The 24844-nt window shown below is 40.8% G+C and overlaps 4 protein-coding genes across 5 annotated transcripts; all 4 read left to right on the forward strand.

The window, feature by feature from the left end:
• Positions 1 to 5: 5 nt before the first annotated feature.
• On the forward strand, positions 6 to 24835 carry LOC309477648 (uncharacterized protein). Its single transcript, XM_082140960.1, has 6 exons — positions 6 to 178; positions 4914 to 6368; positions 23598 to 23723; positions 23814 to 24011; positions 24113 to 24414; positions 24581 to 24835. The coding sequence occupies exons 2-6, from the start codon at positions 6311 to 6313 to the stop codon at positions 24662 to 24664; spliced, it is 768 nt and encodes a 255-aa protein (XP_081997086.1). The 5' UTR covers positions 6 to 178; positions 4914 to 6310; the 3' UTR covers positions 24665 to 24835.
• On the forward strand, positions 6402 to 8916 carry LOC309477653 (uncharacterized protein). Its single transcript, XM_082140966.1, has 6 exons — positions 6402 to 6451; positions 6554 to 7154; positions 7317 to 7576; positions 7720 to 7953; positions 8050 to 8103; positions 8199 to 8916. Exons 2-4 carry the CDS (start codon positions 7023 to 7025, stop codon positions 7868 to 7870), a joined length of 543 nt encoding a protein of 180 aa, XP_081997092.1. The 5' UTR covers positions 6402 to 6451; positions 6554 to 7022; the 3' UTR covers positions 7871 to 7953; positions 8050 to 8103; positions 8199 to 8916.
• LOC309477654 (uncharacterized protein) lies at positions 14626 to 17398 on the forward strand. 2 transcript variants are annotated; one of them, XM_082140967.1, is made up of 4 exons: positions 14626 to 15939; positions 16030 to 16216; positions 16533 to 16586; positions 16679 to 17398. In XM_082140967.1, exons 1-4 carry the CDS (start codon positions 15862 to 15864, stop codon positions 16813 to 16815), a joined length of 456 nt encoding a protein of 151 aa, XP_081997093.1. In that variant the 5' UTR covers positions 14626 to 15861; the 3' UTR covers positions 16816 to 17398. The 2 variants fall into 2 exon arrangements, with proteins under 2 accessions (XP_081997093.1, XP_081997094.1); XM_082140968.1 differs by having other exon boundaries at positions 16748 to 17398.
• LOC309477652 (uncharacterized protein) lies at positions 21705 to 23601 on the forward strand. Its single transcript, XM_082140965.1, has 2 exons — positions 21705 to 22813; positions 22967 to 23601. Exons 1-2 carry the CDS (start codon positions 22619 to 22621, stop codon positions 23333 to 23335), a joined length of 564 nt encoding a protein of 187 aa, XP_081997091.1. The 5' UTR covers positions 21705 to 22618; the 3' UTR covers positions 23336 to 23601.
• Positions 24836 to 24844: the final 9 nt, after the last annotated feature.

Below are 24844 nucleotides of genomic sequence, written 5' to 3' on the forward strand. Positions count from 1 at the left end.
GCCTTGTGTCTCAGATAGGGAAGCTGCTGACATTGTTCAGCTGTGGGACAGACTGCCGGACAGTGACAAACAGGGGGTTTCTTATCTGCAGAGGCACAAGGACAGGCTGATTCAAGGCAGGTTCAAGGCCACCCAATCGAAAAACCTCCACCTGCCATGGAAAGGAGAGCCTGAAGCGGTTAGTTAAACATTTGCACAATGTTGCTTTGCCATGTTGTAGGGATTTAAAAAAAATCTTGTTCAGTCCACTTCCTTCTCCAGGCCGTGGCCCTTGGCACTCATTTAAGGGCTGCTGATGGAGGAGGGAGCACGGATGGAGGAACTGTAAAAGAATACTTGATTGAGTATTACTTGATACTTTCAGAGTTTTAAGTTTTGGAGGCCACCGGCTCGTGGATGGGGTGGCTTGAGGAGATGACCTCTCCAGGCTCTACTGGAATTTTCTTTTTGGAATTATGTCCTTTTGCTTTCTTTGTTCTGGTTATCAGTTTTACCAATTCTAACCTGTGATTTTTGTTGGTGTAAACTGGTAGCTCACCTGCAATCAACTTGTTGATGTGTCACCTGGAGCGAAGCATATTAAATCCAGCTCTCTCTCGCAGCACTTACACCACATTCCAATTTTCTTTTATATTTCAGTGGAACTATTTTGATTGACAAATCCAGTCTTTGTTGCTTCCATAGATCCAGTGTTGTAACATATGGGGGCTTGTCTAATTTTGTTAGGAAGAGTTTTTTTGTTTTTCATTGATGTTTCAATGCTTTAAAAAAAAATGTATTCCCTTTTGATTGACCTCTTCTTGGTGAGTATGGTTGAGTATTTTGGAAATTGTACGTGAGTTTCCCGGTTAGGTTGGGTGAGTTCCAGCTGGGTTGAACATTCAATCCCTCCATCAGTTCACTCTTGTTATTTTTCCTTTTTTATTTTTTTAGGTAATTCTGGGGACTTGTTTTTCTGTTGGGGCTAAGCAGTTCAAAACTGTGTGACCATTGATTATATGGCCTACTGTTGTTAGTAGTTTTTGCTTTTAAAGTCGCCTCGTGCCCGGGACACCTCAGAAGATGGATAGGGATTAGAAAATGTTGGGCAGGGATCTGGGGTTTTCTCATGTATTTTGCGTTGTGTATTGGCTCAACAAACCATGCTTACTGTTGGAGGAAGTGGAAAGGTAATATTTTATTTATTTAAGTTAGGAGAGATTTGAGGCATCTTTGTTCGGTCGGTCGGTGATCCAACGTGCTTCTGCATTTCTCTCTGATACAGTTGTAAATTGTTAAATGTGGTGGATTTTATCTTTGACAAGATGATTGACAGGTCAGTTTACGTAACAGGATACGTGTAACTAAGCGACAGAGGACCGTTAAATATGCTATTTTATGATGTGATAGTATGTCCCAAAGCTTGTATACTCTTCTGCTACACACTCAAAAGTATGTACTTTTTCTTCACAAAAAGAGTACATGCTTTTAGGGTGTAGTATAAGTAGGTGGACGAAGCAAGGGTGTGAGACACCATGCTGATCTGAGGTAAGGGTGCACTCAGAGCCAGCACATCTGCTTCCAGCTTCTTCCTGTAGTTTTTGTACCTGTTTGAAATGGCACAATTAATAGGATGAACAGAATATGAAAGCCAGCACAGCCTCGGGGTCCTTTGGCACGAAGGGCACCCCTTTAACCACTTGAGAAAGGTGGACTTTCTCCACAGTGGCTGCCTGCTTAGTTGCGGCTGGTCGTCAGTCTGTGTGTAAATGAAGAATTTAGTTCTAAAACGCGATAAATCCATTTTGATTAATTTGAGTAAAAATGTGTTTTCTTTACCAAGAAAGTGGCCAGATGAAAACCACTATTTTCTGTTTCAAACTTTCACATAGCATCTTTAGGTTATAATACCATATATTCAAATCCAGAGTTTGATTTTTCAAAGGTTTATTATAAAAAATGTATAATAATAAATTAATTTATTTCCCCCCCAAAATGCAATTTGCATTTAATAAAGACCACGTAATTATTCTAAAATGATTGTTCTTTTTCAAAAGGTTTATATGCCTACATAACGGTCATAAATTGTCCTTATTTATTTTAGAACATTTAATGACTCTTCTTTTATTTGAGAACATTCACTTGCCCTCATAAATGCCATGTTAATATATCAAAACCTTATTTAAGGTTTATCTGCCTTCATGAAAGTCATATAAATTTCCCTAAATTGTTTTTTACTTTTGAACATTTATTTGCCCTCATAAAAAGCATGAAACAGTCCTTTATTTCAGAATGCTTCTCTGCCTTCACGAAGGCAATGTTAATAGTCTTAAATGCTTGTTCTTTATTTTAGAACATTTATATGCTTTCATTAAGTTTGTTAATTGTCTTACCCATTTCTTTTATTTGTGAAGCTTTTTATTTAAATTATTCATTAGCATTCTAATGTTTCCCTAAATACATCTCAGAGTCAAATTCTATTTTATTTATTAAATAATTCACACTAGAACTATAAAAAATATAAATGTAAACAAAATGCTAAATATTAAAACAAAACAAATTAACAGTAGAAACAGTACAAAAAGGTAATAAAAGATTTATTAAATGGTTTACATTAGAAAAATGTATAGAAAGGATTAATTAATAAATAAATGCAAACAAAATACAAATATTAAAATAAATCTTCAACAGAACATTAGTTAACAAAAAAAGAAAAGAAATTCAAGACATTTACTCAATAGGAGCAAGTGCCCGTTGCTCTGCCAGCAGAGTTCCACACTTTTGCCTTCATAGGTGCTACAAAAGGCTTTTCCAGTGTACCGTGAGTGTCCAAACTCCTTCGTTTTTGGTTGCTGGCACAGACTGCAAGTTATTGGCGTGCACTTTTTGGGCCTTTTCTGGAGCAGGCCTAAGGATATGGCCTCTTCTTCCTCCTCCAGGCCGTTGTCCTGGGCACATCGGTCACATTTTCTGCAGCTGCAATCCTTTTCTGCTCAGACAGCCATTGTGAAACTCTCTTGCCGGTAGAAGTGGTACAGAAGCTTTTTCCGCAGAAGAAGCTGTGCCCAAACTCCAATCGCTTGGGCTTCCCACACAGACTGCAGGGATACCCCTTAGGATCCCTTCCCCGGGGGTGGCTTTGCCTTGCTTTTAAATCTTCTTCCTTCTCCAAGCTGTGGCCCTCGGCACCCATTTAAGGGCCGCCTCAGCCACAGCTGATGGAGGAGGGAGCACAGCCAGCGACGTGCATGGAGGAACTGTAAAAGACAGTTATTTTAGACATTTGTTGTATTTGATATGAATTCATTCTTTTACATTGATTTATAGTTTAAAGATCTTACATGACACTTTCACCGTTTTCATTTTTGGAGGCCACCGCTGGCTCGTGGATGGGGTAGTTTGAGGAGATGTACTTTCCTCTAGGCTCTCCATAAAGTTTCCTCCTCTCTTTTTCCTCCAAAGAAATTATTGGAGGCCAGTGAGGTTTGGAGAACTTTACCCTCTCCTTTGAGGCTTCTGCCTTGCTGACACGCAATACCGTGGTTGCAAAGTCTCCTAACCTCCGGCGAAGCTTCATGATGTGAGGTTTGTCATTGGTCCTTCTCGAAAGTTCCACTAAGCCTGCATCCTGATTGGCCTGTGGGCCGGGACCGCTACAGAGCGCGTTTTGCTAAGTGGGGGAGGTATTTCTTAACAGTACTATGCAGTGCTTTGAACATTTAAACCGTTTTTATTACTGATCAACGATATTTGAATAAGCAACCATTTTAAGCAACCAACCGTGCATAAAGTAAGGGTTAAGGCGAACACCTGTTTGCATTTTTATTTTTCGTATTTACATTTACTCCGAATGTCATGGTTGAAATATGATCATGAATATTAATATGAAGCAATGGCTTTGTCGTGTTGATTTATTTTCTTGAGCTATAGTTACTGTGTTAAACATGGTTAATTTTCCGCAATTCTGTGTGGTTTTGTACGATTTTATGTGCCTCGAATGAATATTTTAGTAAAGCAATGGAAAGTTCGTGGTTACTTTACTGATGTTGTTGGCTACTGTTACTTTAATACATAGTTACTTAAGTAAAACTATGATTAATTTTTGCAACAGTAGGCAACTAGCTAGCCTACGCAGTTGCTTTTGATTTGACAGACAGCGATTTGTTACGGATCCAATGATTTTTTTAATCATCTGTTCAAGCGTCAAGCTTTCATAAATTAAGAGGTGAGGGTGAACACCTGTTTGCATTATTATTCTTTTTCGTATACGCATTTAATCCAAATGTCATGGTTGAATGATCATGAATATTAATATGAAGCAATGGCTTTGTCGTGTTGATTTATTTTCTTGATCTATAGTTACTGTGTGAAAAACCATGGTTAATTTTCTGCAATTCTGTGTGGTTTTGTAAGATTTTATGTGCCTCAAATTAATATTTTGAAAAAATGTAAGCATTTTGCCAGAAATTTTACTTGTTAAGCAATGGTAAGTTTGTGGTTACTGTACTGTTGTCGTACTGTTATTATAATACAGTTACTTTAGTAAAACTGATTAATTTTGCAAGGCTGTGTGGTTGTCTATGTTCCTCTGATTATTTTAAAGTATTAAATTCGATTCACATTTATTTGTATAGCGCTTTTCACTACACATCGTTTCAAAGCAGCTTTACAGAAAATGCACGTTTCTAGATAACAAGATATTTTATATATACATACAAGATATTATCTGTTATCAGAGGTGACTGTCATAATAATGTCCATGTACAGTTCTAGGATAATACAAGTCATGCAGTTAGTAAACATCATGCATTCATTTAGACAGAAGCAATGATGTTTCTAAAGCAATTATTACAGGTTTTGATCGTAATGATTACAATATAAAGATAATTTGACCGTTTTGATTTGATTGTCATTTGTGTGTGTGTGTCTTGTAGAAAATGGATTTCAATCCTGAATTTAGGAGAGCGCCCACTGGTGAGCTCACCCTTAAGGCCTATTTATACTTCTGCTTCGAACTTACGCCGTAGCTACGTCGTAGGCTGTGTTTAGCGCGCGTACCCTGATGCGCACCTCTCCAAAAATTTAACAACGTGTCAATTCTACACGGACGCAAGCGCTGTGATTGGTCTGCTAGAACCCCTCCCTCGGGTTCCACATGGTCCCTCTGCATGAGTAATTGCGCGTCAACGCGGACAACAACGCAGAAGTATAAATTAAAACCAACGCGTTGCCTACAGCGTAGAGGCTCCGGCGTAGGTCAGACGCAGAAGTATAAATAGGCCTTTAAGCCCTCTTCTGAGGCAGCGGCCCTCGCTGCGGTATACAGGAGAAATCCCACTCCGGGACGCTCATGGCCTGCTTTAAGGGTGAAGGAGGCCATCGCTCGTGTGTCAGCACAAGGAGATGACACATCAAGTCACCACCTTGTGCTGAGCGAGAGCGCCCTGCAGTTCGGCCAGTACTGGGGTAAAACCCTAAAATGGTTGCTATCCAATGACATTGGATATGCATCCATGGTGCTGGCCGTCCATCAACGGGAGCGTGAGGGAGGAGACACCACCCAGTCTGCCATCATGAGGAACAAGGATGCCTTGCTGCGATATGCTGCCCTGTTCCCTGACATGATGGCTGCCATCAGCGAGCGCCGGGTTCGAGAGGGCACTGGCACACCAGCCCAGGAGGACATGATGCGAATAGGCTTTGGTAAATTTGCCAGCATGTCCTTCAAGGACCTGTATGAGGCAGTGGATAGGGGTATGATTTACATGTTTAACAGAGGATGACATAATTCTCAATTCAGTTAAGAATGTGTTGTGTTGGGGCTTGATTTAAATGTGTGTCCCTCCTTTTCAGCTTCACCAAGTGGGTTAGGAAACAGGAAGCCTGACCGGGTACCAAAATGGATGCTCTGCAGATCTACATCAGGAAAAGAGATGCTAAGAAGATGGCATCAGCGCCTCCAGGCATGAATCTCACTGATCTCTTTATTTGTTTGTTTTGGGATTTTTGTCTTGTAATTCAGCTGACTTGAGCTTAATAATGACACTGTCTTTTTAGAGCTGCTTCCAAATAGAATGTGAATCATCACATCTGATAAAGTTTGCATCATTGATTCTGTTATTTCCCTGTTTATTACGGTTAAGCTGCTTTGAAAAAAATCTATATTGTATAAAGCGCTTTATAAATAAAGGTGAGTTGACTGATTATTAACACCCTTCATCCTGATATTAACAGTGGCCGCCTCCAGCTCAGCTTCTGCAGTAGAGGAACAGTCTGATGAAGATCTACTTGCTGCACATGTAGATGTTCCAAGCTCCTTGACCAGCAGAGGATGCAGGAGATCTGGCGGACCCAGCAGCTCCACTTTGAGTGCATCCAGGACCCGCCAGGTGTACAGCTGTACAGGAAGACAGGACAGGTGACCAAGGATGGGGTCATTCTTCCCTCGTTCCACTTGCACTTGAATCGCCAGGTTTGTGCCAGGTTTGCATTACACAAAAATAGCATCTGTTGTTTATTTGTGAATATTTGCACTGTATGTGTTTTTTTTCATGGTGTTCTGAATTTGTTTTAGGTACAAGTGCAAATGCCTTGCATTTTCAAATGTACCTGTTGGAAGGACTGGTGCAGTGGAACGAGGCACGTGGGGTCGCTGCTGTGGAAGGTGCCAGTAGGGAGGAAATCTGCTATGCCGGCCAGCTCCTGCAGTACTGCAATGCACTGAGCCAGCAGCTTCTGGCTCTGAAACTGGCACAGGATTACACCAGCCCTGGTGAATACACAGGGATTGTGTTCATGAAGACATTTTACTTTAGCTGCTTTTCACCCATGTGTTATTAAAACATCTATGTGATACACTCTGTATTTCTACAGGAGAGCTCATTGGTGTGGAATACTTGTATTCCTAAACCAGCAAAGCATTTGAGGAAGACGTAGGTGTAGATCCTGATATTCCAGATGGGATTCAGGAAGACGACCTGCAGGGTGATCTGGAGGGTGATGAGGGGTTTGAGGATATATGCCTTGATGAGCCCATTGAATTCATGGAGCTCGAGGGCACTGACCTGCACCCCCTTCAGGAACAGACAGCGGCCCAACACTCTCCTGGTCTGTCCTCATCCCAGACGGTCTCAGTAGCTGAGTCCTCCTCTCCTGCCTTGTCCACTCAGAGCCAGGTAAATGAATACCCATAAACACACTGTGTACACTGAGATTGTATGGTGTGTGATGTTGAAATTTTATTTTGGGTTTATTTTGTGATAATGAATTCCTTTCATGTTGGTAAATTTATTTGACATTGACGATAGAGGAGTTTATTCATTTCTTTTCATGTACAGATGGAGAGTGTGGGACCAGATGGCCAAGCTGGTTATGACCACGTCATTAGGCTGGCCAACAGTCTGGTTGCCCTGCGCCATCAGAGGTTTGTCTCTCAGTGTAAGGTGGATGAGATCGTCATGCTGTGGAACAACTTGTCAGATCATGACAAGGGCCGTCTCATCTATCCCCCCTGCCACCGTGACAGACAACTGAAGGGTCGCTTCAAGGTCAGCCATTTAAAGGCCAATGTGACCCCTGGCACTGAAAGTCTGAAGAGGTACTGGTTTCTGTTGTTTTTCTCACTTTGTTACTTCGTTATCATTTGATTCTCTTGAAAGTTCTTTGTATTTTGGCTACAATCATCATAACCGGTCTCGTAACCAATGTTATTCACTTGTTTGATCCTTTTTCACTTTGCAGATGCTTCCTTGGTGTAGGTGGACCGGCTCAGTGGCCAAGCACAAGCCGTGTGGGAGAAGCCATCTGCCTGGCTCTCTGCAGAACTTACCCTGCCGGTCAGACCATCGCCGGACTCCGGGTAAACCGATGGGCTGCCATCATAAGGGACTAAAGGATGGTCCCGGGCAGCCCCGGAATCATGGCTCGGACAAAATTAAAGCTCTTTGAGCTAAACCAACTCACAATCTCCCGGTGGTAGATGCAAACATGAACAATTAATTAATGAACCTGTTTTCATATTCATTATCATTTTCACACATAGATAATAATTATTGTCTTTTCTGTACATAGGCACAATGACCTTCAAGGTGGTTCAGGATTACACCAGCCCGGGCGAATACACAGGTATTGTGTTCATGCACATGCTACTTATGGGTAGCAGCTGTATTTCACCCATGTGTTGTTAAAACATCTGCGTTACGCACTCTGTTTTTCTATAGGTGAGCTCATTGGTGTGCAATACTTTTATTCCAAAACCAATAGAACATTTGAAGAACACTTTGCTGCAGATCCTGACACCCCAGATGAGCTTCGGGATGAGGACCAGGAGGGGGATGAGGGGTTTGAGGACTTGAGCTTTGACGAGCCCCTTGGATTTGGAGCTCACCTGCAATGTGTATTCATTTCTTTTGATGCCCAGGAGGAGAGTGTGGGACCAGATGGCCAAGCTGGGTATGACCATGTCATAAAGCTGGCAAACAGACTGGTTGAGCTGTGCCATCAGGGCTTCGTCACTCAGGAGAAAGTAGATGAGATTGTCACTCTGTGGGACAACCCGTCAGAGCATGGCATGGCTACTGAGTACCTTGAGTGCCGGTCCTGGTCACTGGATATCCTGAACCAACTAGATCCCGTCCACCATGAGAAGTTTCTGGTGGTTTTGGCCACTCAACCTCTGAGTTAGCCATTCAGCAGTATGCATCCGGACAGGCAGTACAGCGTGATCAAGGCAAACCTCCTCTGGTGGGCTCGACGGCAGCAGCTGTTCCTTTTGCCGCTATACTTTCTAGAGCTGTTTGTAGACCAAAACCTGCAAGAGAAGTAGCATTTCTAAGCCATGGGTTTCAATTTAGGAGCAAAATAAAGCCTGTGGTTAACATTCATGGAAGAGACTTTCAAAGGTGTATTTTACAACAAATAAAACACAAGCAAACATGATTGTAGCTGATGTGTGTGTTTTTTTTTTTTGTATGTAGGATGTTGAGAAGGAGGTGAGTAAAATGCTAAAACAATGCAGGTAGCCTTTATAGCAACTTGTTACCAACACAGAGAGAGATGTGTAAATGCATTATCCATGTACTTTACCACACTAGTGTAATCCTTAGATTTTCTAGCCCATAAATTGGCTTTGCCGGTTTGCATGCAGCATTTGCAAAGGGTTTGTTCTACTACACCAGTCCTTCCTGCAGATAAAGCAGAAAATTAGTGCACATGTTCATGAGAAAGTGAGGCTGTTATCCAAATTTGCGGTCCACACATTTGAACCAGATGCAGCAGCAGCAATTTTGCTAAAAGTGACCTAAAAGAACTAAAAAGTTACACATTCTGAGACAGACCATTCCCTGCCTGTTTAAAAAGAAAAAATAACCAACTTTGCAGGCATCATAGAGAAACCACAAAATGGTTGGATTACTATGACGTTTCATTAAGAGTGTGCCTGAGATTTTGTCATTCAGGCGGTGATATATGATAACAACGTCAAGAATGTTTAATTAGTCTTTCTGTGCTTGATATGCATGGCATTTCACTCTCTCTCCTTCCCAGTTGTCTGTCTTATTGTCCTTATTATATAGTGGCTGTACAAATGATGATTTCAGCTGCTTTGGTGTAAATATTTGGTAAACACACCTTTGATTCTCCTGAATTTGCTACCTGAGATGTAAACACGAGATTGATTGGTGATTATTTTGCTTTTTAATAAAAGTATATATATTAAAATGAATAATTGTTCATATACAAATTTCTTAATTTTTTTAAATGAAGAAATATTAACCTGTATGTGTTTCTTGCTTTCTTTTCACTCACAGTACTCTCTAAAAATTGCAGATAATTGTTATGAATGTTTAAATTGATGTCTAGAGAAATACAATGATTGACAAATGACATCCAGTCATATTTACAGATGTAACTACTCCTTGAGATTAGTTTTTGCAATACACAATTTAGACAATCTCTCAACTCTAGCATAATGTCGTTTTAAACATGGAATTTTAAGATGTTTCTGGTCTACAATCTGATCTGTCAGATGATGCTCGAAAGAAGAAAAGTTTTCGTCTTGAATGCAGCGGAGAACTTTTGTCATGTAATTCCTCTGAATTACGAAGACAGATCGCGCGACAACATTTATTTAGTAACAACGTTTAAGTTTTGTTTGCGGTCAGTTAATTAAAAATGGTAATAATGTTTCACAATATTAATGTCTTCACTGTATTTTTGATCAAATAAATGCAGCTTTGGTATTAAATGCATGTAAAAAAAAAAAGAAAAAAAAAAGTAATTGTTTTCCCAGTTTCGCCTGACCCAAAAACCCTCACCCTGAGAAATATTCATTTTAACCAACGAAGATGAGTATAATTTCACGTGCCCCTCATGAATGGCCATATTACGATTCTGATACGAATAATACATTTGCAGCAACCTTTAAACCATTTTCAACATTTAGCATTCGCCTCATTAAAATAAGACCATTATTTGATGTTCAATTCCTGATTTTATAGTCGGCGCTTTTTCTTTCTTTTCTTTTTTTCTTCTTTTAAAGCATTGAAGCAAGTCACTGTTCACTGCCATTATATGGACGAATGCAAAAATCTCCTTTTGTGGTCTGAAAAAGAAAGAAGCTCATATGGCATTAGAATACGACGGCGACAGTGAGAGTAAATAATGGCTATCCCTTTAAAAACATCAAGCTAGTAACACAACGTTTGTCACTAGAGGGAGCTTTACACCGTATTATAAGTCAGTGTTCATTAGAATGATCTTGATTCTTGAAACAAATATTTCAGGGTAAAAACTTACATTCAGTTTCTTTAACTTACAAATTCGAAATTTGTTCCATGTGCGCGTTTATTTCGAATTGCAATGTCTCAAAATAATACTCAAATAAGGCCTTCAAGAAATGAAAAACGTCACAGCCACTTGAAGTAGAACTGAAGGCAAGACTAGTGCTTCAATTAATGACGATGAATGCACTGACCAAAAAAAAAGAAGAAAAGAAAAACTTTGCCAGACAACCGTGACATTAATTGACGCTTTAAAGACTATAACAACAAGTTATTTTTTGCAATTTCACCAAAACCTTCAACAGCCAGCTATAAGCATAAGTCACAACAGCAATGTTCAATATATTAGGGAAATCCAATTGATTCATTTTACAACTTTAGGTTACAACTCCTCACCTAGGCAGTTGCTAGTGGGTTAAAAGGCAGTGATGATTCTAGGCTCCACCAACCTTCTGGACTGCAATTTCTTCTGAGTGAGGCCACATGCAATAAACTGATGTCGTAGTGACTTTGTTAGAGAAGCTATAGTAAGTATTTACCCTTTTCTGGGAGGCAGTGGGTACTTCTCAATTCTTATTTTGTGCATCCTCGTGTCTCAGCTCCACCCCCTGTAGGATGCCAGGGAAGAAAATGAGGACGGAGGAATAAAAGCTTTTTTGTATATTGGGATATTCTTGATCACTCGAGCGTCACTTCACTGCGTCATCAGCTGCAAAGTATCTGCCCATATGTTGTTAAAGTTTGGTTAAGAAAATAATAAATGTATTAATAAAGCTAGATGCCCTGTTGATATATGTGTGATATATTTATTTAAACTGCAAAGGTAAAGCATAAATACAAAATTACTGTGACAGATGTGAAGGGGGAGGATCATTCATACCTGTGACAGGTTTCTTGACAAGAAAGACTTCCGCAAAAGATACACCTGTGCATCCTCGCTCATAATTCCTCTTGAAGCTTCCTCACTCCTCATTCCTCAATTAGAGAATTGAGATCCCCTTCAAGATGGCTGAGCTCGATCAGTTTTCGGGTCATAGGACGAAGGAGCGAGGAAATGAGAAGGTATATTGAGGGTACTTCTTCTCAATATCCCTCCTCGTCTCCTCGCTCCGCTGTCCTCCATCCTATGACCCGGAAACCGATCGAGCTCAGCCATCTTGAAGGACAGGCGCGTCGTTAGACATGGGCCTCCGGGGCTTCAGCCCCGGATGTTTTTTTTATAGCCCCGGATCTCAAAAAAATTAATTTATTGATCATTATTATTAGGCAAAGTGGCAAGCAGCACGAGTCCACGAGCCGTGAGAGCAGGGCGTGGACAGTAGCGTGAGTGTTAATGAGTCACCTGAATTCAAGTTCAAGCACCGGTTTCAAGTTTCTCACGGATCAACTTCGGGGGCGCGCGCGCCGCACCGGTTTAAAAAAAATAACGCAGTCAGCACCGCCGCACAGTCTTCAGTCACACCAGATGTTGTCAGGCTATATGTCAGTAAAACTCAGAAAAACGAACTTACTTACGTCGTGCCAGCCGTTTGATCGCGGCTCAATCACGCGCAAATGCGGCGCGCCCTGTATCACGCAAAATAAACTAGCATGTAACGTCGTGTTCTGTCGTCAATTAAGTATTGAAATAACCAAAAGGGAGATTAAAGCTGCGTCAAAACTCTATGTCGGGGCTTTTGTATTCCTTTGTAGGCTACATAAATGTTACACATTTTGGCGTAGCCCTACTCAGTTTTCATTATTAATATTCTAACATTTTATCAATATTGCAAAGTCATCAAAACTAACTAAATATTTTGTGACCAAAAATGTGAAAAATAGGCCTACATCTAGCCTAAATGATCGTTCATGACATTCTTTTAACTATAAGCCACCCAATTTGTCTAGATCTGTATTATTTCCTTTGTATAATGTGCTTAAATATTGCTGCGCAGTCGTGTGATTTAGTCTGCTTGATTAACATTATTACAATGTATTCCTAACTCTGATATGTAGCCTATATATAAGGTCCTCGAATGTGTTTGAATATTTCACCAGCATCAGCCTTTTCACAGTTTCTATCACTCCGCTTGTCTGTGTTTGCACAACTTGCATCATTAGGCCAGTAATGGTGACAAGTGACTGTCTTTATGAGTGAACAATTGAAATTTAATTGAACTGATTTAATAGTGCCAAAAACATTGATTAACTCAAGAAAGAAACAAGTTGCTGAAACGAATCTTTAATGCTAAAAAGTTTACATCTATGCAAAATAATCCTTGAAAGATTTCTCATTTAAGGCCATTCCTGTTTGGAATATGTGGTTGTGTATTGTCAACAATAAGCAGAAACATTCTGCATTTCCATTTTCTAGTGTGGATCATTCATTTCAACATTTATCCTCATTCTCATGTTTAAGAATCTGTTATCTGCTTGACAAATCATTTATGCTACTGCCGACTGACATGCTTTTAAAGCTATTGTTATCAAAAAATGTTGGCCGTCAAACACCTTAAAATGTACATATGTAAGTCTGAGAAATAAAAATTTTCTCGGGGGAGCATGCCCCCCAATCCCCCTAACTACCTCACATTTGAATGTGTGTGTCTGTGTGGTAATGTGGGCTGGTGTGGCTACAGTGCCAGGACTGAATTTTTTAACCAGTCTGCCCCCCCTGCATATAGGCCTACAATATACATTATTCTCTGTATCGAATCATGTTATCTTGTTACCCACCCTAGCCCCTGACGTTTAGGGCTCAGCCCCTGATGTTTTTTAAACCTAGAAACGCCCCTGTTGAAGGACATCTCAATTCTCTAATTGCACTGCGAGGAGTCGAGGATCGAGGAGTGGGGAGGCTTCCCGAGGAGTTATGAGCGAGGATACACAGGTGTATCCTATGCGGAATAGTTTTATCGACTAAACGTGACGCACGTAGGCTATAAATTCTCCTCCCCCTTCACATCGGTCACAGTAATTGTATATTATACTTTACCTTTGCAGTTTATATAATCACACATATCACATATTTCAACAGGGTAGGCCTATCTTCCTTTATTAATATTTATTATGAATTTCTTAAATAAACAAACTTCAACAACATAAGGGCAGATCCTTTGAGCGCTGCTGATGACGCAGTGAAGTGATGCTTGAGTGGTCAAGTATTTCAATGTATAAAAAAAGCTTTCACTCGATTACTCTGTCCTCCTTTTCTTTCCTTGCAGCCTTCCCTCGTATCCTACAGGGGGCGGAGCTGAGACGCGAGGAAAGGAAACGAGGATGCACAGATAAGAAATGAGAAGCACCCTGAGAAGCAGCAGCACCTAGTGTCCTTTTGCTTTCTTTGTTCTGGTTATCAGCATTACCAATTCTAACCTGTGTTAACTAGCTCACCTGCAATCAACTTGTTGATTTGTGTCACCTGGAGGGAAGCATTTTAAGTCCAGGACACATTCTCATTCTCTCTCCCCCCTTTTTTTGTTTTCGAGGTTATTCTGGGTCGGGACTTAATAGTTTCTCTGTTGGGTACAGTTCAAAACTGTGTGATCATTTATATATGGCCTACAGTTGTTGAGTTTTTGTTTTTAAAGTCGCCTTGTAGCTTGTGCCCAGTCGGCTACACCTCAAAAGATATAGATAGGGTAGGGATTAGAAAATGTTAGGCAGGAATCTGGGGTTTTACAATCTATGGTCCTAGTAGCCTACGCGATACGATAAGACTAGATGTAGTTAAGACCCTGCAGTTTTCTGTGGGGGTTTTTGAAGAGCGAAACAATTAAAGTAGCCTACATTGTTTGTTTTTTTATTTATTTGTTTTTTTTTACTTTTTTCTTCTCAATTTAAAGTAGCTCTGTGCCTTTTTTTTTCTTGAAGGCGATTAATTATTTGAGCAGTGGAGGATCGGCCGCAACATTTATAATCAGTGAATGGGTTGGGCGCAGGGGGGCCAACAGAGAACATTGGTATGGTTCCAAGGAAACATGTTAACTGATCTTAGGGGAATTGTTGCAATTTGTTTCACCCGTCTCCGCTCTCAGATTGGCCGCCGGACGAATTGTTTCACCGCGCTCCGCCTCGGCTCCCCTTGCCGCATTGGCCGGCCCACGAATTGTTTCAGGCCCGGCGCTCGGATTGGCTTCCGGAGGAATCGTTTCGCGCCTGGCACCCCTCGCCCCGTTGGCTCTCGGAGAATTGTTTCAGAGGCGCTGGTTGCTCCCATGGCCGCCGGTGCCGCTTTCGACTCGGACGCCATTCACGCCATTCCCCCCGAATTAACACTCTCTCTTGCTGTTTTGATCCGACGATTGCGTTTAAACAACAAAACAAAATAAAACACAAGCTTATTTTTTTTAAAGCTGCAATTTTGCAGCACGTTAAAGTCAGCATATTTTTCTCTTTCTCGTATTGTTTTTTAAAAGAGGCATATTATAAGCATTTTACCTAGCCTATGTATAGGCTACTTAATGCAGAAGCGGAAAAAAATTGGGGTAATGCCGTGCCGTTCATAAAGTTGTGATGACGTCGTTTGACGCGCCTAAAACACATAATTCAGTATAAAGTAGTTTCATTCATGATTTTCACTGACGCCAGTAAGCTGTGTTGGCGAAGGCCAACTTGCCAAGGTCAGGGTTATCCAAGGTGGAGGGAATTCCTTTTGATGGCTTGCTGGTGACAAGTCAAAGTACCATCGAGTTTGGTTAGTACAGGGGGAAAACCTTCAACTGGATGCTGGCGAATGATCTTGGCTACTCCCTCATGGTCCTGTCTGGTCATCAGTGGAAGCGCGAGGCTGGCAAACTGGACAGAGATGCCCTCATAAGGCCAACAAGGATGTCTTTCTCCAGGATGCCTGCACATTCAAGAAAGTTGAAGAAGCCATCAAAGTGCAGGCAGAGAGAGGGCACGTTACCTGGCTGTGAGAGTGACTGTCTGGTGGGCTTTGTGGTCTACAAGGAGCTAAGATGAAGATCTGTTGGCTTCAGCCATGGAGGTGGAGCCACAGGGTGAGTCTTGTGTGGTGAAAAAATAAATTCATGCTCAGCTGATCATGTGATCACAAATAAATGTAGTAACATATGGTATTGTGTAACCATAAACGTCTTCAAACTGACATTTATTAATTTTGATGACTATCACTTGCAGCAGAAGGCAGCTCAAAGGCTGGTGTCAGCGGATTCTGAGGGACAGTTTTCACACCAGAAGTGTACTTTTTGTCTCATCAGTAGATATAATTATTTAAATTTTATTGTTTCAATATGTATTATGTATGTATACATTTTTTTTTTTTTTCTAGGTTGTTCTGGCTGCTGTGTTTGTGGATACCCTACAGATGTGGTCCTACAAGCTAATCTGCAGCTCACCAAACTACAGACGGTTCGGTCAGCAACTGACATCTTATGGGCTCTACAAGACAGTGACAGATTCCTTTGAAATCCTGGACCAGCTGGATCCGGCTCACCGCAGGATGTTCCCAGTTACTGGTGAGTCATGAGTATTTTTTCCAGTAACATTTACAAAAAAAGTTTATTAGTTAATATTAGTTAGCAATATTTAACAGCACTTATACAGCATTTGTTAATCTTTGTTAATTTCAGCATTTACTAATACTTGTTAACATTAGTTAATGCACTGTGAACTAACAATGAATACTAACTATTTGAGCTAACTCTTTGAGCTAAACCAACTCACAATCTCCCGGTGGTAGGTTCATTAATTAATTGTTCATGTTTGCATCTGTTTTCATATTCATTATCATTTTCACACATAGATAATAATTATTGTCTTTTCTGTACATAGGCACAATGACCTTCAAGGCGGTTCAGGATTACACCAGCCCGGGCGAATACACAGGTATTGTGGTCATGCACATGCTACTTATGGGTAGCAGCTGTATTTCACCCATGTGTTAAAACATCTGCGTTACGCACTCTGTTTTTCTATAGGTGAGCTCATTGGTGTGCAATACTTTTATTCCAAAACCAATAGAACATTTGAAGAACACTTTGCTGCAGATCCTGACACCCCAGATGAGCTTCGGGATGAGGACCAGGAGGGGGGGATGAAGGGTTTGAGGACTTGAGCTTTGACGAGCCCCTTGGATTTGGAGCTCACCTGCAATGTGTATTCATTTCTTTTGATGCCCTGGAGGAGAGTGTGGGACCAGATGGCCAAGCTGGGTATGACCATGTCATAAAGCTGGCAAACAGACTGGTTGAACTGTGCCATCAGGGCTTCGTCACTCAGGAGAAAGTAGATGAGATTGTCACTCTGTGGGACAACCCGTCAGAGCATGGCATGGCTACTGAGTACCTTGAGTGCCGGTCCTGGTCACTGGATATCCTGAACCAACTAGATCCCGTCCACCATGAGAAGTTTCCGGTGGTTTTGGCCACTCAACCTCTGAGTTAGCCATTCAGCAGTATGCATCCGGACAGGCAGTACAGCGTGATCAAGGCAAACCTCCTCTTGTGGGCTCGACGGCAGCAGCTGTTCCTTTTGCCGCTATACTTTCTAGAGCTGTTTGTAGACCAAAACCTGCAAGAGAAGTAGCATTTCTAAGCCATGGGTTTCAATTTAGGAGCAAAATAAAGCCTGTGGTTAACATTCATGGAAAGAGACTTTCAAGGTGTATTTTACAACAAATAAAACACAATCAAACATGATTGTAGCTGATGTGTTTTTTTTGTTTTTTTTTAATGTAGGATGTTGAGAAGGAGGTGAGTAAAATGCTAAAACAATGCAGGTAGCCTTTATAGCAACTTGTTACCAACACAGAGAGAGATGTGTAAATGCATTATCCATGTACTTTACCACACTAGTGTAATCCTTAGATTTTCTAGCCCATAAACTGTCTTTGCAGGTTTGCATGCAGCATTTGCAAAGGGTTTGTTCTACTACACCAGTCCTTCCTGCAGATAAAGCAGAAAATTAGTGCACATGTTCATGAGAAAGTGAGGCTGTTATCCAAATTTGCGGTCCACACATTTGAACCAGATGCAGCAGCAGCAATTTTCCTAAAAGTGACCTAAAAGAACAAAAGTTACACATTCTAGAGACAGACCATTCCCTGCCTGTTTAAAAAGAAAAAATAACCAACTTTGCAGGCATCATAGATAAACCACAAAATGATTGGATTACTATGACGTTTCATTAAGAGTGTGCCTGAGATTTTGTCATTCAGGCGGTGATATACTTCTAAAACCTTGGTTGCATTCTTTTCTTTTAAGTATGATAACGTCAAGAATATTAAATAAGTCTTTCTGTGCTTGATATGCATGGCATCTCATTCTCTCTCCTTCCCAGTTGTCTGTCTTATTGTCCTTATTATATAGTGGCTGTACAAATGATGATTTCAGCTGCTTTGGTGTAAAAATTTGGTAAACACACCTTTGATTCTCCTGAATTTGCTACCTGAAATGTAAACACGAGATTGATGGTGATTATTTTGCTTTTTAATAAAAGTATATATATTAAAATGAATAATTGTTCATATATTCAAATTGATCCAATAGAAAAAAAGCTGTGAAAACTTGGCATTTAAAAAAAAGTTTGGACACATTACTATTTTTTAATGTTTTTGAAAGAGGTTTCTTCTGCTCATCAAGCCTGCATTTATTTGATCAAAAATACAGAAAAAAAAGAGTAATATTGTGATATATTATTACAATTTAAAATAATTGGTTTTCAATTTATTATACTTTAAATTATTAATTTTTTCTGTGATGCAAAGCTGAATTTTCAGGATCATTACTCCAGTCTTCAGTGTCATGTGACATCCAGTCTATCACATGATCCTTTAGAAATCATTCTAATATTCTGATTTATTATGAGTGTTGGAAACAGTTCTGCTGCCTAATATATTTGAAGAATAAAAGATTAAAAAGAACTGAATTTATTCAAAAAAATAAAATAAAATTCTAATAATATAAATCTACTTTACTATCACTTATTATCATTTTAACACATCCTTGCTGAATAAAAGTATTGATTTATTTAAAAAAAAGAAAGAAAAAATTACGGACCCCAAATTAATGACCAGTATATTGTTGTTACAAAAGATTTCTATTTTTAAAACATTTGCTTCTTTTTTTTTTTCTTCTTTTTTTTTACTTTTTATTCATCAAAGTATCCTAAAAAAGTATCACAGGTTATGACAAAATATTAAGCAGCAGAACTGTTTCCAACTTTGATAATGAATCATATTAGAATGATTTCTAAAGGACCATGTGATAGACTGGAGTATTGATCCTGAAAATTCAGCTTTGCATTACAGGTTTAAATGATAATTTAAGTATAATAAATTGAAAACCAATTATTTTAAATTGTAATAATATATCACAATATTTAAAAAAAATCTGTATTTTTTATCAAATAAATGCAGGCTTGATGAGCAGAAGAAACTTCTTTCAAAAACATTAAAAATAGTAATGTTTCCAAACTTTTGGCCTGTAGGGGGAGAACCGGGGCGAAAGTAACACAGTGCCCTGACTGTATTAGCATTTGAAGCTATGACAGCACGTCCAGTAGCCTACGCAACCTTTTGACGGAGCTGCCAAATATCACGTGATTTCGTCATCGTTTCCCGTGGTTAGGTCCGGAAAGCAGTTTTCGAGTACGATAAGTAAATTACTGAAGCGGTACTTTTTTCTAATTACTACAAGTTGTGTTTTTCGTTTCATGTGTCACACAGTAATGATCAATCTATAGGTTATTAAGTGCTGTATCACACCCTGAAGTTTGCCTTGTCAGAGTTTTTCAGTATAAAAGTAGGCTAAATCGGGTTTAAATGTCAGGAGTTCTATAGTGAAAAATGACTATTGTTACATTATGTTGAGAATTTATATTATGCTAATTTAATTTAATTTTCATATTTTTCGTGTTGAAAAAACATTTAATAAAATAGATTTACAAAAATATTCTAACCAATTCAAGTTTGTACTGTTGGGTTACTTTTGAAACATTGATGAAACAGAGAATTTAAAATGAAAATGTAAATTAAAAATGTTTTGCAAAGATAAAGGCCAAAATATGTTTGCAGTTACATGTTAACAAGGTCATACTCATGTATATTTAGGCTAATAAAAAAAACAAGAGTGACACACAAAAAAAATCTAGCTTGTATATTGTTGTTACTTTTGACCCACCTGTGAGTTACTTTCGTCCCAACTGACGGGGTCGAGAGTAACATGAGCAGTCTTAAGTTCAAAGTGAAATTATACTGAAGTCGTTCTACATTTTTTTTAAATACCACCTGGTATTCATAGATCACACTTGCGAGTGTCTGACCACAACAAAAATATATCTCTGTCTAAAGCATTATCTTTTCAAATTATGTTTTTCTGAAAAATGTTACTTTTTCCCCTGCTCTCCCCCTATTGTTTGTAGAATTTTGAGGAAAATAACTAATTTAATCCATTTTGGAATAAGGTTTTTTTTTTTATGAAAAAATTAACCTGTATGTGTTTCTTGCTTTCTTTTCACTTACAGTAGCCTACTCTCTAAAATGCATATAATTGTTATGAATGTTTAAACTGATGTCTAGAGAAATACAATGATTGACAAATGACATCCAGTCATATTTACAGATGTAACTACTCCTTGAGATTAGTTTTTGCAATACACAATTTAGACAATCTCTCAAATCTAGCATAATGTCGTTTTAAACATGGAATTTTAAGATGTTTCTGGTCTACAATCTGATCTGTCAGATGATGCTCGAAAGAAGAAAAGTTTTCGTCTTGAATGCAGCGGAGAACTTTTGTCATGTAATTCCTCTGAATTACGAAGCAAGATCGCGCGACAACATTTATTTAGTAACAAGTTACAACGTTTAAGTTTAACGTTTTCAGGTAACGTTACAAAATAAAAAAGAGCCAAGGAAAACGAAAATTTGACAGACATCTATGAAACGACACATGGATGGTATGTGCATTTTAATTATTTTATACATTAGAAGTAATCCTATATAATCATACTGGATTAAATTCGTGTCGATTTCTGATGGTTTTGAGTCGAAAGGAATGAAGATTCAGAGTTAACATTAACGATGCTTAAACATTAATAACTGTCAAATTAAGACACAAATTAAGGAAACAGCAGGATGTTAAATGCAGTCATTGCGAATATTTACACCATTTTTGTTCTTCTTGAAAGCAAACAGTTTCTTTTCCTGTAACAACTTTGAACCCGAGCTGAAGATGAATTCAGCTGTGAGCCAGTGAGACGCTCTAGTCTAGTGCGAGACTGCCAGTGCGATGCTGCCTTCCAGCGGTTGGCCTGCGTACTGCACGCGTAAACACTGGGTTTTTCAGTTGATACAGTGTAAAACCTGAATAATTACAGTAAATTCATAATTCATAATTAATAAAAACGAGGAACGCCTCACGAATTTGCGTGTCATCCTTGCGCTCTATGCCCAGCAATGGTCTCTGGATGCCAGCAGAGACAATTTGATGCCAGCCAATCAGCGGTTAGTGTAATCGAGCGTTTGTCGAGCGTTTTCAGCTTTGGGCCAATCAGCAGCTCGGATAATCGAGCCTTTATCGAGCGTTTTCAGCTTTGGGCCAATCAGCAGCTCGGATAATCGAGCCTTTATCGAGCGTTTTCAGTTTTGGGCCAATCAGCAGCTCGGATAATCGAGCCTTTATCGAGCGTTTTCAGCTTTGGGCCAATCAGCAGCTCGGATTATCGAGCGTTTGACTAGATTAGTCATGTCTGTACTGAGCTCTTATAATATGTGTCTGTCTGCTGTGATTGATGTGTTTAAAAAAAAAAAAAAAAGCCTTGTGCCACTGTTCTGCATCTCTGCACAGAAACAGTTATGCCATGTGTCTGCTCTGATGGTTTATTATTATTATTATCATGTTTTATTGTATTGTATTGTAGTTTAAAATAAATAATCTATTTCACACTGTAGCCTACTGCTGTGGTGTTTTCTGCATCTATACATCAACAACAACAACTGATATTTAATTGATATTTATTTTACTGAAGAAAAAGGTGAAACAAATAATACACAGCATGTAACTTTTATTTATACATTGACATATAAAATAGGCATAATATAAATATAATATAATGTTTAACATAACAGATTTTAATATTTATGCACGGGTTAGAGCGCTTGCCCTGGCTGAAAATGAATGCTTCGGTCGGGATTCGAACCTGCGACTTAAGGGTGGCTCATTTGTACAACTGGGTATGCGCAAAGGCGCTACTGGGCATGCGCAGAAACAGAGAAGAATGAACGGTCGCCTATTCTGCTGTGAGCCAGTGAGATGCTCTGATGTGAGACTGCCAGTGCTGCTTCATACAGGAGAGATCCCACCCTGGGACAGTCGTGGCCTGCTGTCGACTAGAAGGAGGCCATCGCTCGTGTCACTAAGAAACATGCTGGTGGGGCTTCAGGAACAGCTGCATGGGTCACAGACGTGGGCAATGAGTTTGGAAAGGTTCTTATGCGTGTCCTCACAGAGGCAGAGGGTGATGGCTTGCTTCCCATGTGCTCTGGATTTTTGGAGCGCTACTGCAGAGCTGGAAAAGCTCCTCCAAAAGTCCTTTACGTGGGACTGCTGCTCTTCCACGGACAAAGGAAAGGCGGCCACAATGTTCGCAGAGTGGGACCAGCTGCTTGTCAGGCTGGATGTGTGGCACTTCATGCGGCGGTTTGCCATAGGAATGACCACAGACAGCCACCCGCTGTAGAGCCTCTTTATGAAAAACCCTCTGCATGCATCTTTGAGTGGGATGCTTCAGATGTGGAGAGGCTAAAGGAGGCCAAGAGGGCAACAGGCTGCGAGCCCACTGCCAAAGAACTAGCGAGGCATTGCCGCCACCGCACTCGTGGGGCCCAGTAGACCAAGCAGCTCATTGAGGAGCTGCTTATGGACACCATGGGCATCAAGCTCCTTGACCAGCAGAGGATTCAGGAGATCTGGCGACCCCAGCAGCGCCACTTAGAGTGCATCCAGGACCTGCTGTCAGTTTATGCCAAAGACGTGCTGACCAGGCTGCCGGAACTAAAGGCCAGGGTGACCTCCATCTATGGAACCATCCTGAAAATGGATTCCACTAAAAAGGTAAGAAGCTCATGCTCATAACATCACCATTAGTAGAGATAGGTGTAGGCTAGGTCACCTTTTTGTTGTCGTGTTTTTTTCTGTCACAAAATTATAATTTTTTCAATGTAAACTGACAGGTCTTTCCATATACTTCTTTTCATCTTATTTTAGGTCACTAAGAAACTGGCTGGTAAGGCTGCTGGCACAGCAGCATGGGCCACAAATGTGGGTAACGAGTTTGGGCAGGTCCTCATGTGTGTCCTCACTGAGGCAGAGGGTGATGGCCTACTCCCCATGTGCTCTGGACTCGTGGAGCGCTACCGGAGAGCTGGGGAAGCTCCTCCCCAAGTCCTCTATGTGGACCGGGACTGTTGCTCTGCCACCGGGAAAGGAAAGGCGGCTGCAATGTTTAGTGATTGGGACCAGCTGATTGTCAGGCTGGATGTGTGGCACTTCATGCGGAGGTTTGCAGTAGGAGTGACCACAGACAGCCACCCGCTTTACCCCCTTCATGAAACGCCTCACCTCTTGCATCTTTGAATGGGATGCTTTGGATGTGGAGAGGCTGAAGGAGGCCAAGCGGGCGACAGGCGGGCGAGCCCACCGCCAAAGAACTAGCAAAGCATTGTCGCCGCCGCCGCACTCGAGGAGCCCAGGAGACTAAGCAGCTCATTGAGAAGCTGCTTATGGACTTCATGGGGCCAACGGACACCATGGGCATCAAGCTCCTTGACCAGCAGAGGATGCAGGAGATCTGGCGACCCCAGCAGCGCCACTTAAGAGTGCATCCAGGACCCGCCAGGTGTACAGCTGTACAGGAAGACAGGACAGGTGACCAAGGATGGGGTCATTCTTCCCTCGTACCGTTGTGCATGTGGCTCAACATCCCTGGAGTTGTTCCACTTGCACCTGAATCGCTTCGTGCCAGGTTTGCATTACACAAAAATAGCGTCTGTTGTTTGTTTGTGAATATTTGCACTGTATGTTTTTTTTCATGGTGATCTGAATTTGTTTTTAGGTACAAGTGCAAATGCCTTGCATTTTCAAATGTACCTGTTGGAAGGACTGGTGCAGTGGAACGAGGCACGTGGGGTCGCTGCTGTGGAAGGTGCCAGTAGGGAGGAAATCTGCTATGCCGGCCAGCTCCTGCAGTACTGCAATGCACTGAGCCAGCAGCTTCTGGCTCTGAAACTGGCACAGGATTACACCAGCCCTGGTGAATACACAGGGATTGTGTTCATGAAGACATTTTACTTTAGCTGCTTTTCACCCATGTGTTATTAAAACATCTATGTGATACACTCTGTATTTCTACAGGAGAGCTCATTGGTGTGGAATACTTATATTCTCAAACCAGCAGAGCGTTTGAGGAAGACGTAGGTGTATATCCTGATATTCCAGATGGGATTCGGGAAGAAGACCTGCGGGGTGATCTGGAGGGTGATGAGGGGTTTGAGGATATATGCCCTGATGAGCCCATTGAATTCATGGAGCTCGAGGGCACTGACCTGCAGCCCCTTCAGGAACAGACAGCGGCCCTACACTCTCCTGGTCTGTCCTCATCCCAGACAGTCTCAGTAGCTGAGTCCTCCTCTCCTGCCTTGTCCACTCAGAGCCAGGTAAATGAATACCCATAAACACACTGTGTAAACTGAGATTTTATGGTGTGTGATGATGTTGATATTTCATTTTGGGTTTATTTTGTGATAAATAATTCCTTTCATGTTGGTCAAATTTATTTGACATTGATGATAGAGGAGTTTATTCATTTCTTTTCATGCACAGATAGAGAGTGTGGGACCAGATGGCCAAGCTGGTTATGACCACGTCATTAGGCTGGCCAACAGTCTGGTTGCCCTGCGCCATTAGGGGTTTGTCTCTCAGTGTAAGGTGGATGCGATCGTCATGCTGTGGAACAACTTGTCATGTCATGACAAGGGCCGTCTCATCTATCCCCCCTGCCAGCTCAAGCCGTGTGCTGCCTGGTTCTCTGCAGAATTTACCCTGCCGGTCAGACCATCGCCGGACTCCGGGTAAACCGATGGGTCG

The sequence above is a fragment of the Leuciscus leuciscus genome, assembly GCF_965113295.1.
Source record: "Leuciscus leuciscus genome assembly, chromosome: 16".
Taxonomy (NCBI): Eukaryota; Metazoa; Chordata; class Actinopteri; order Cypriniformes; family Leuciscidae; genus Leuciscus; species Leuciscus leuciscus.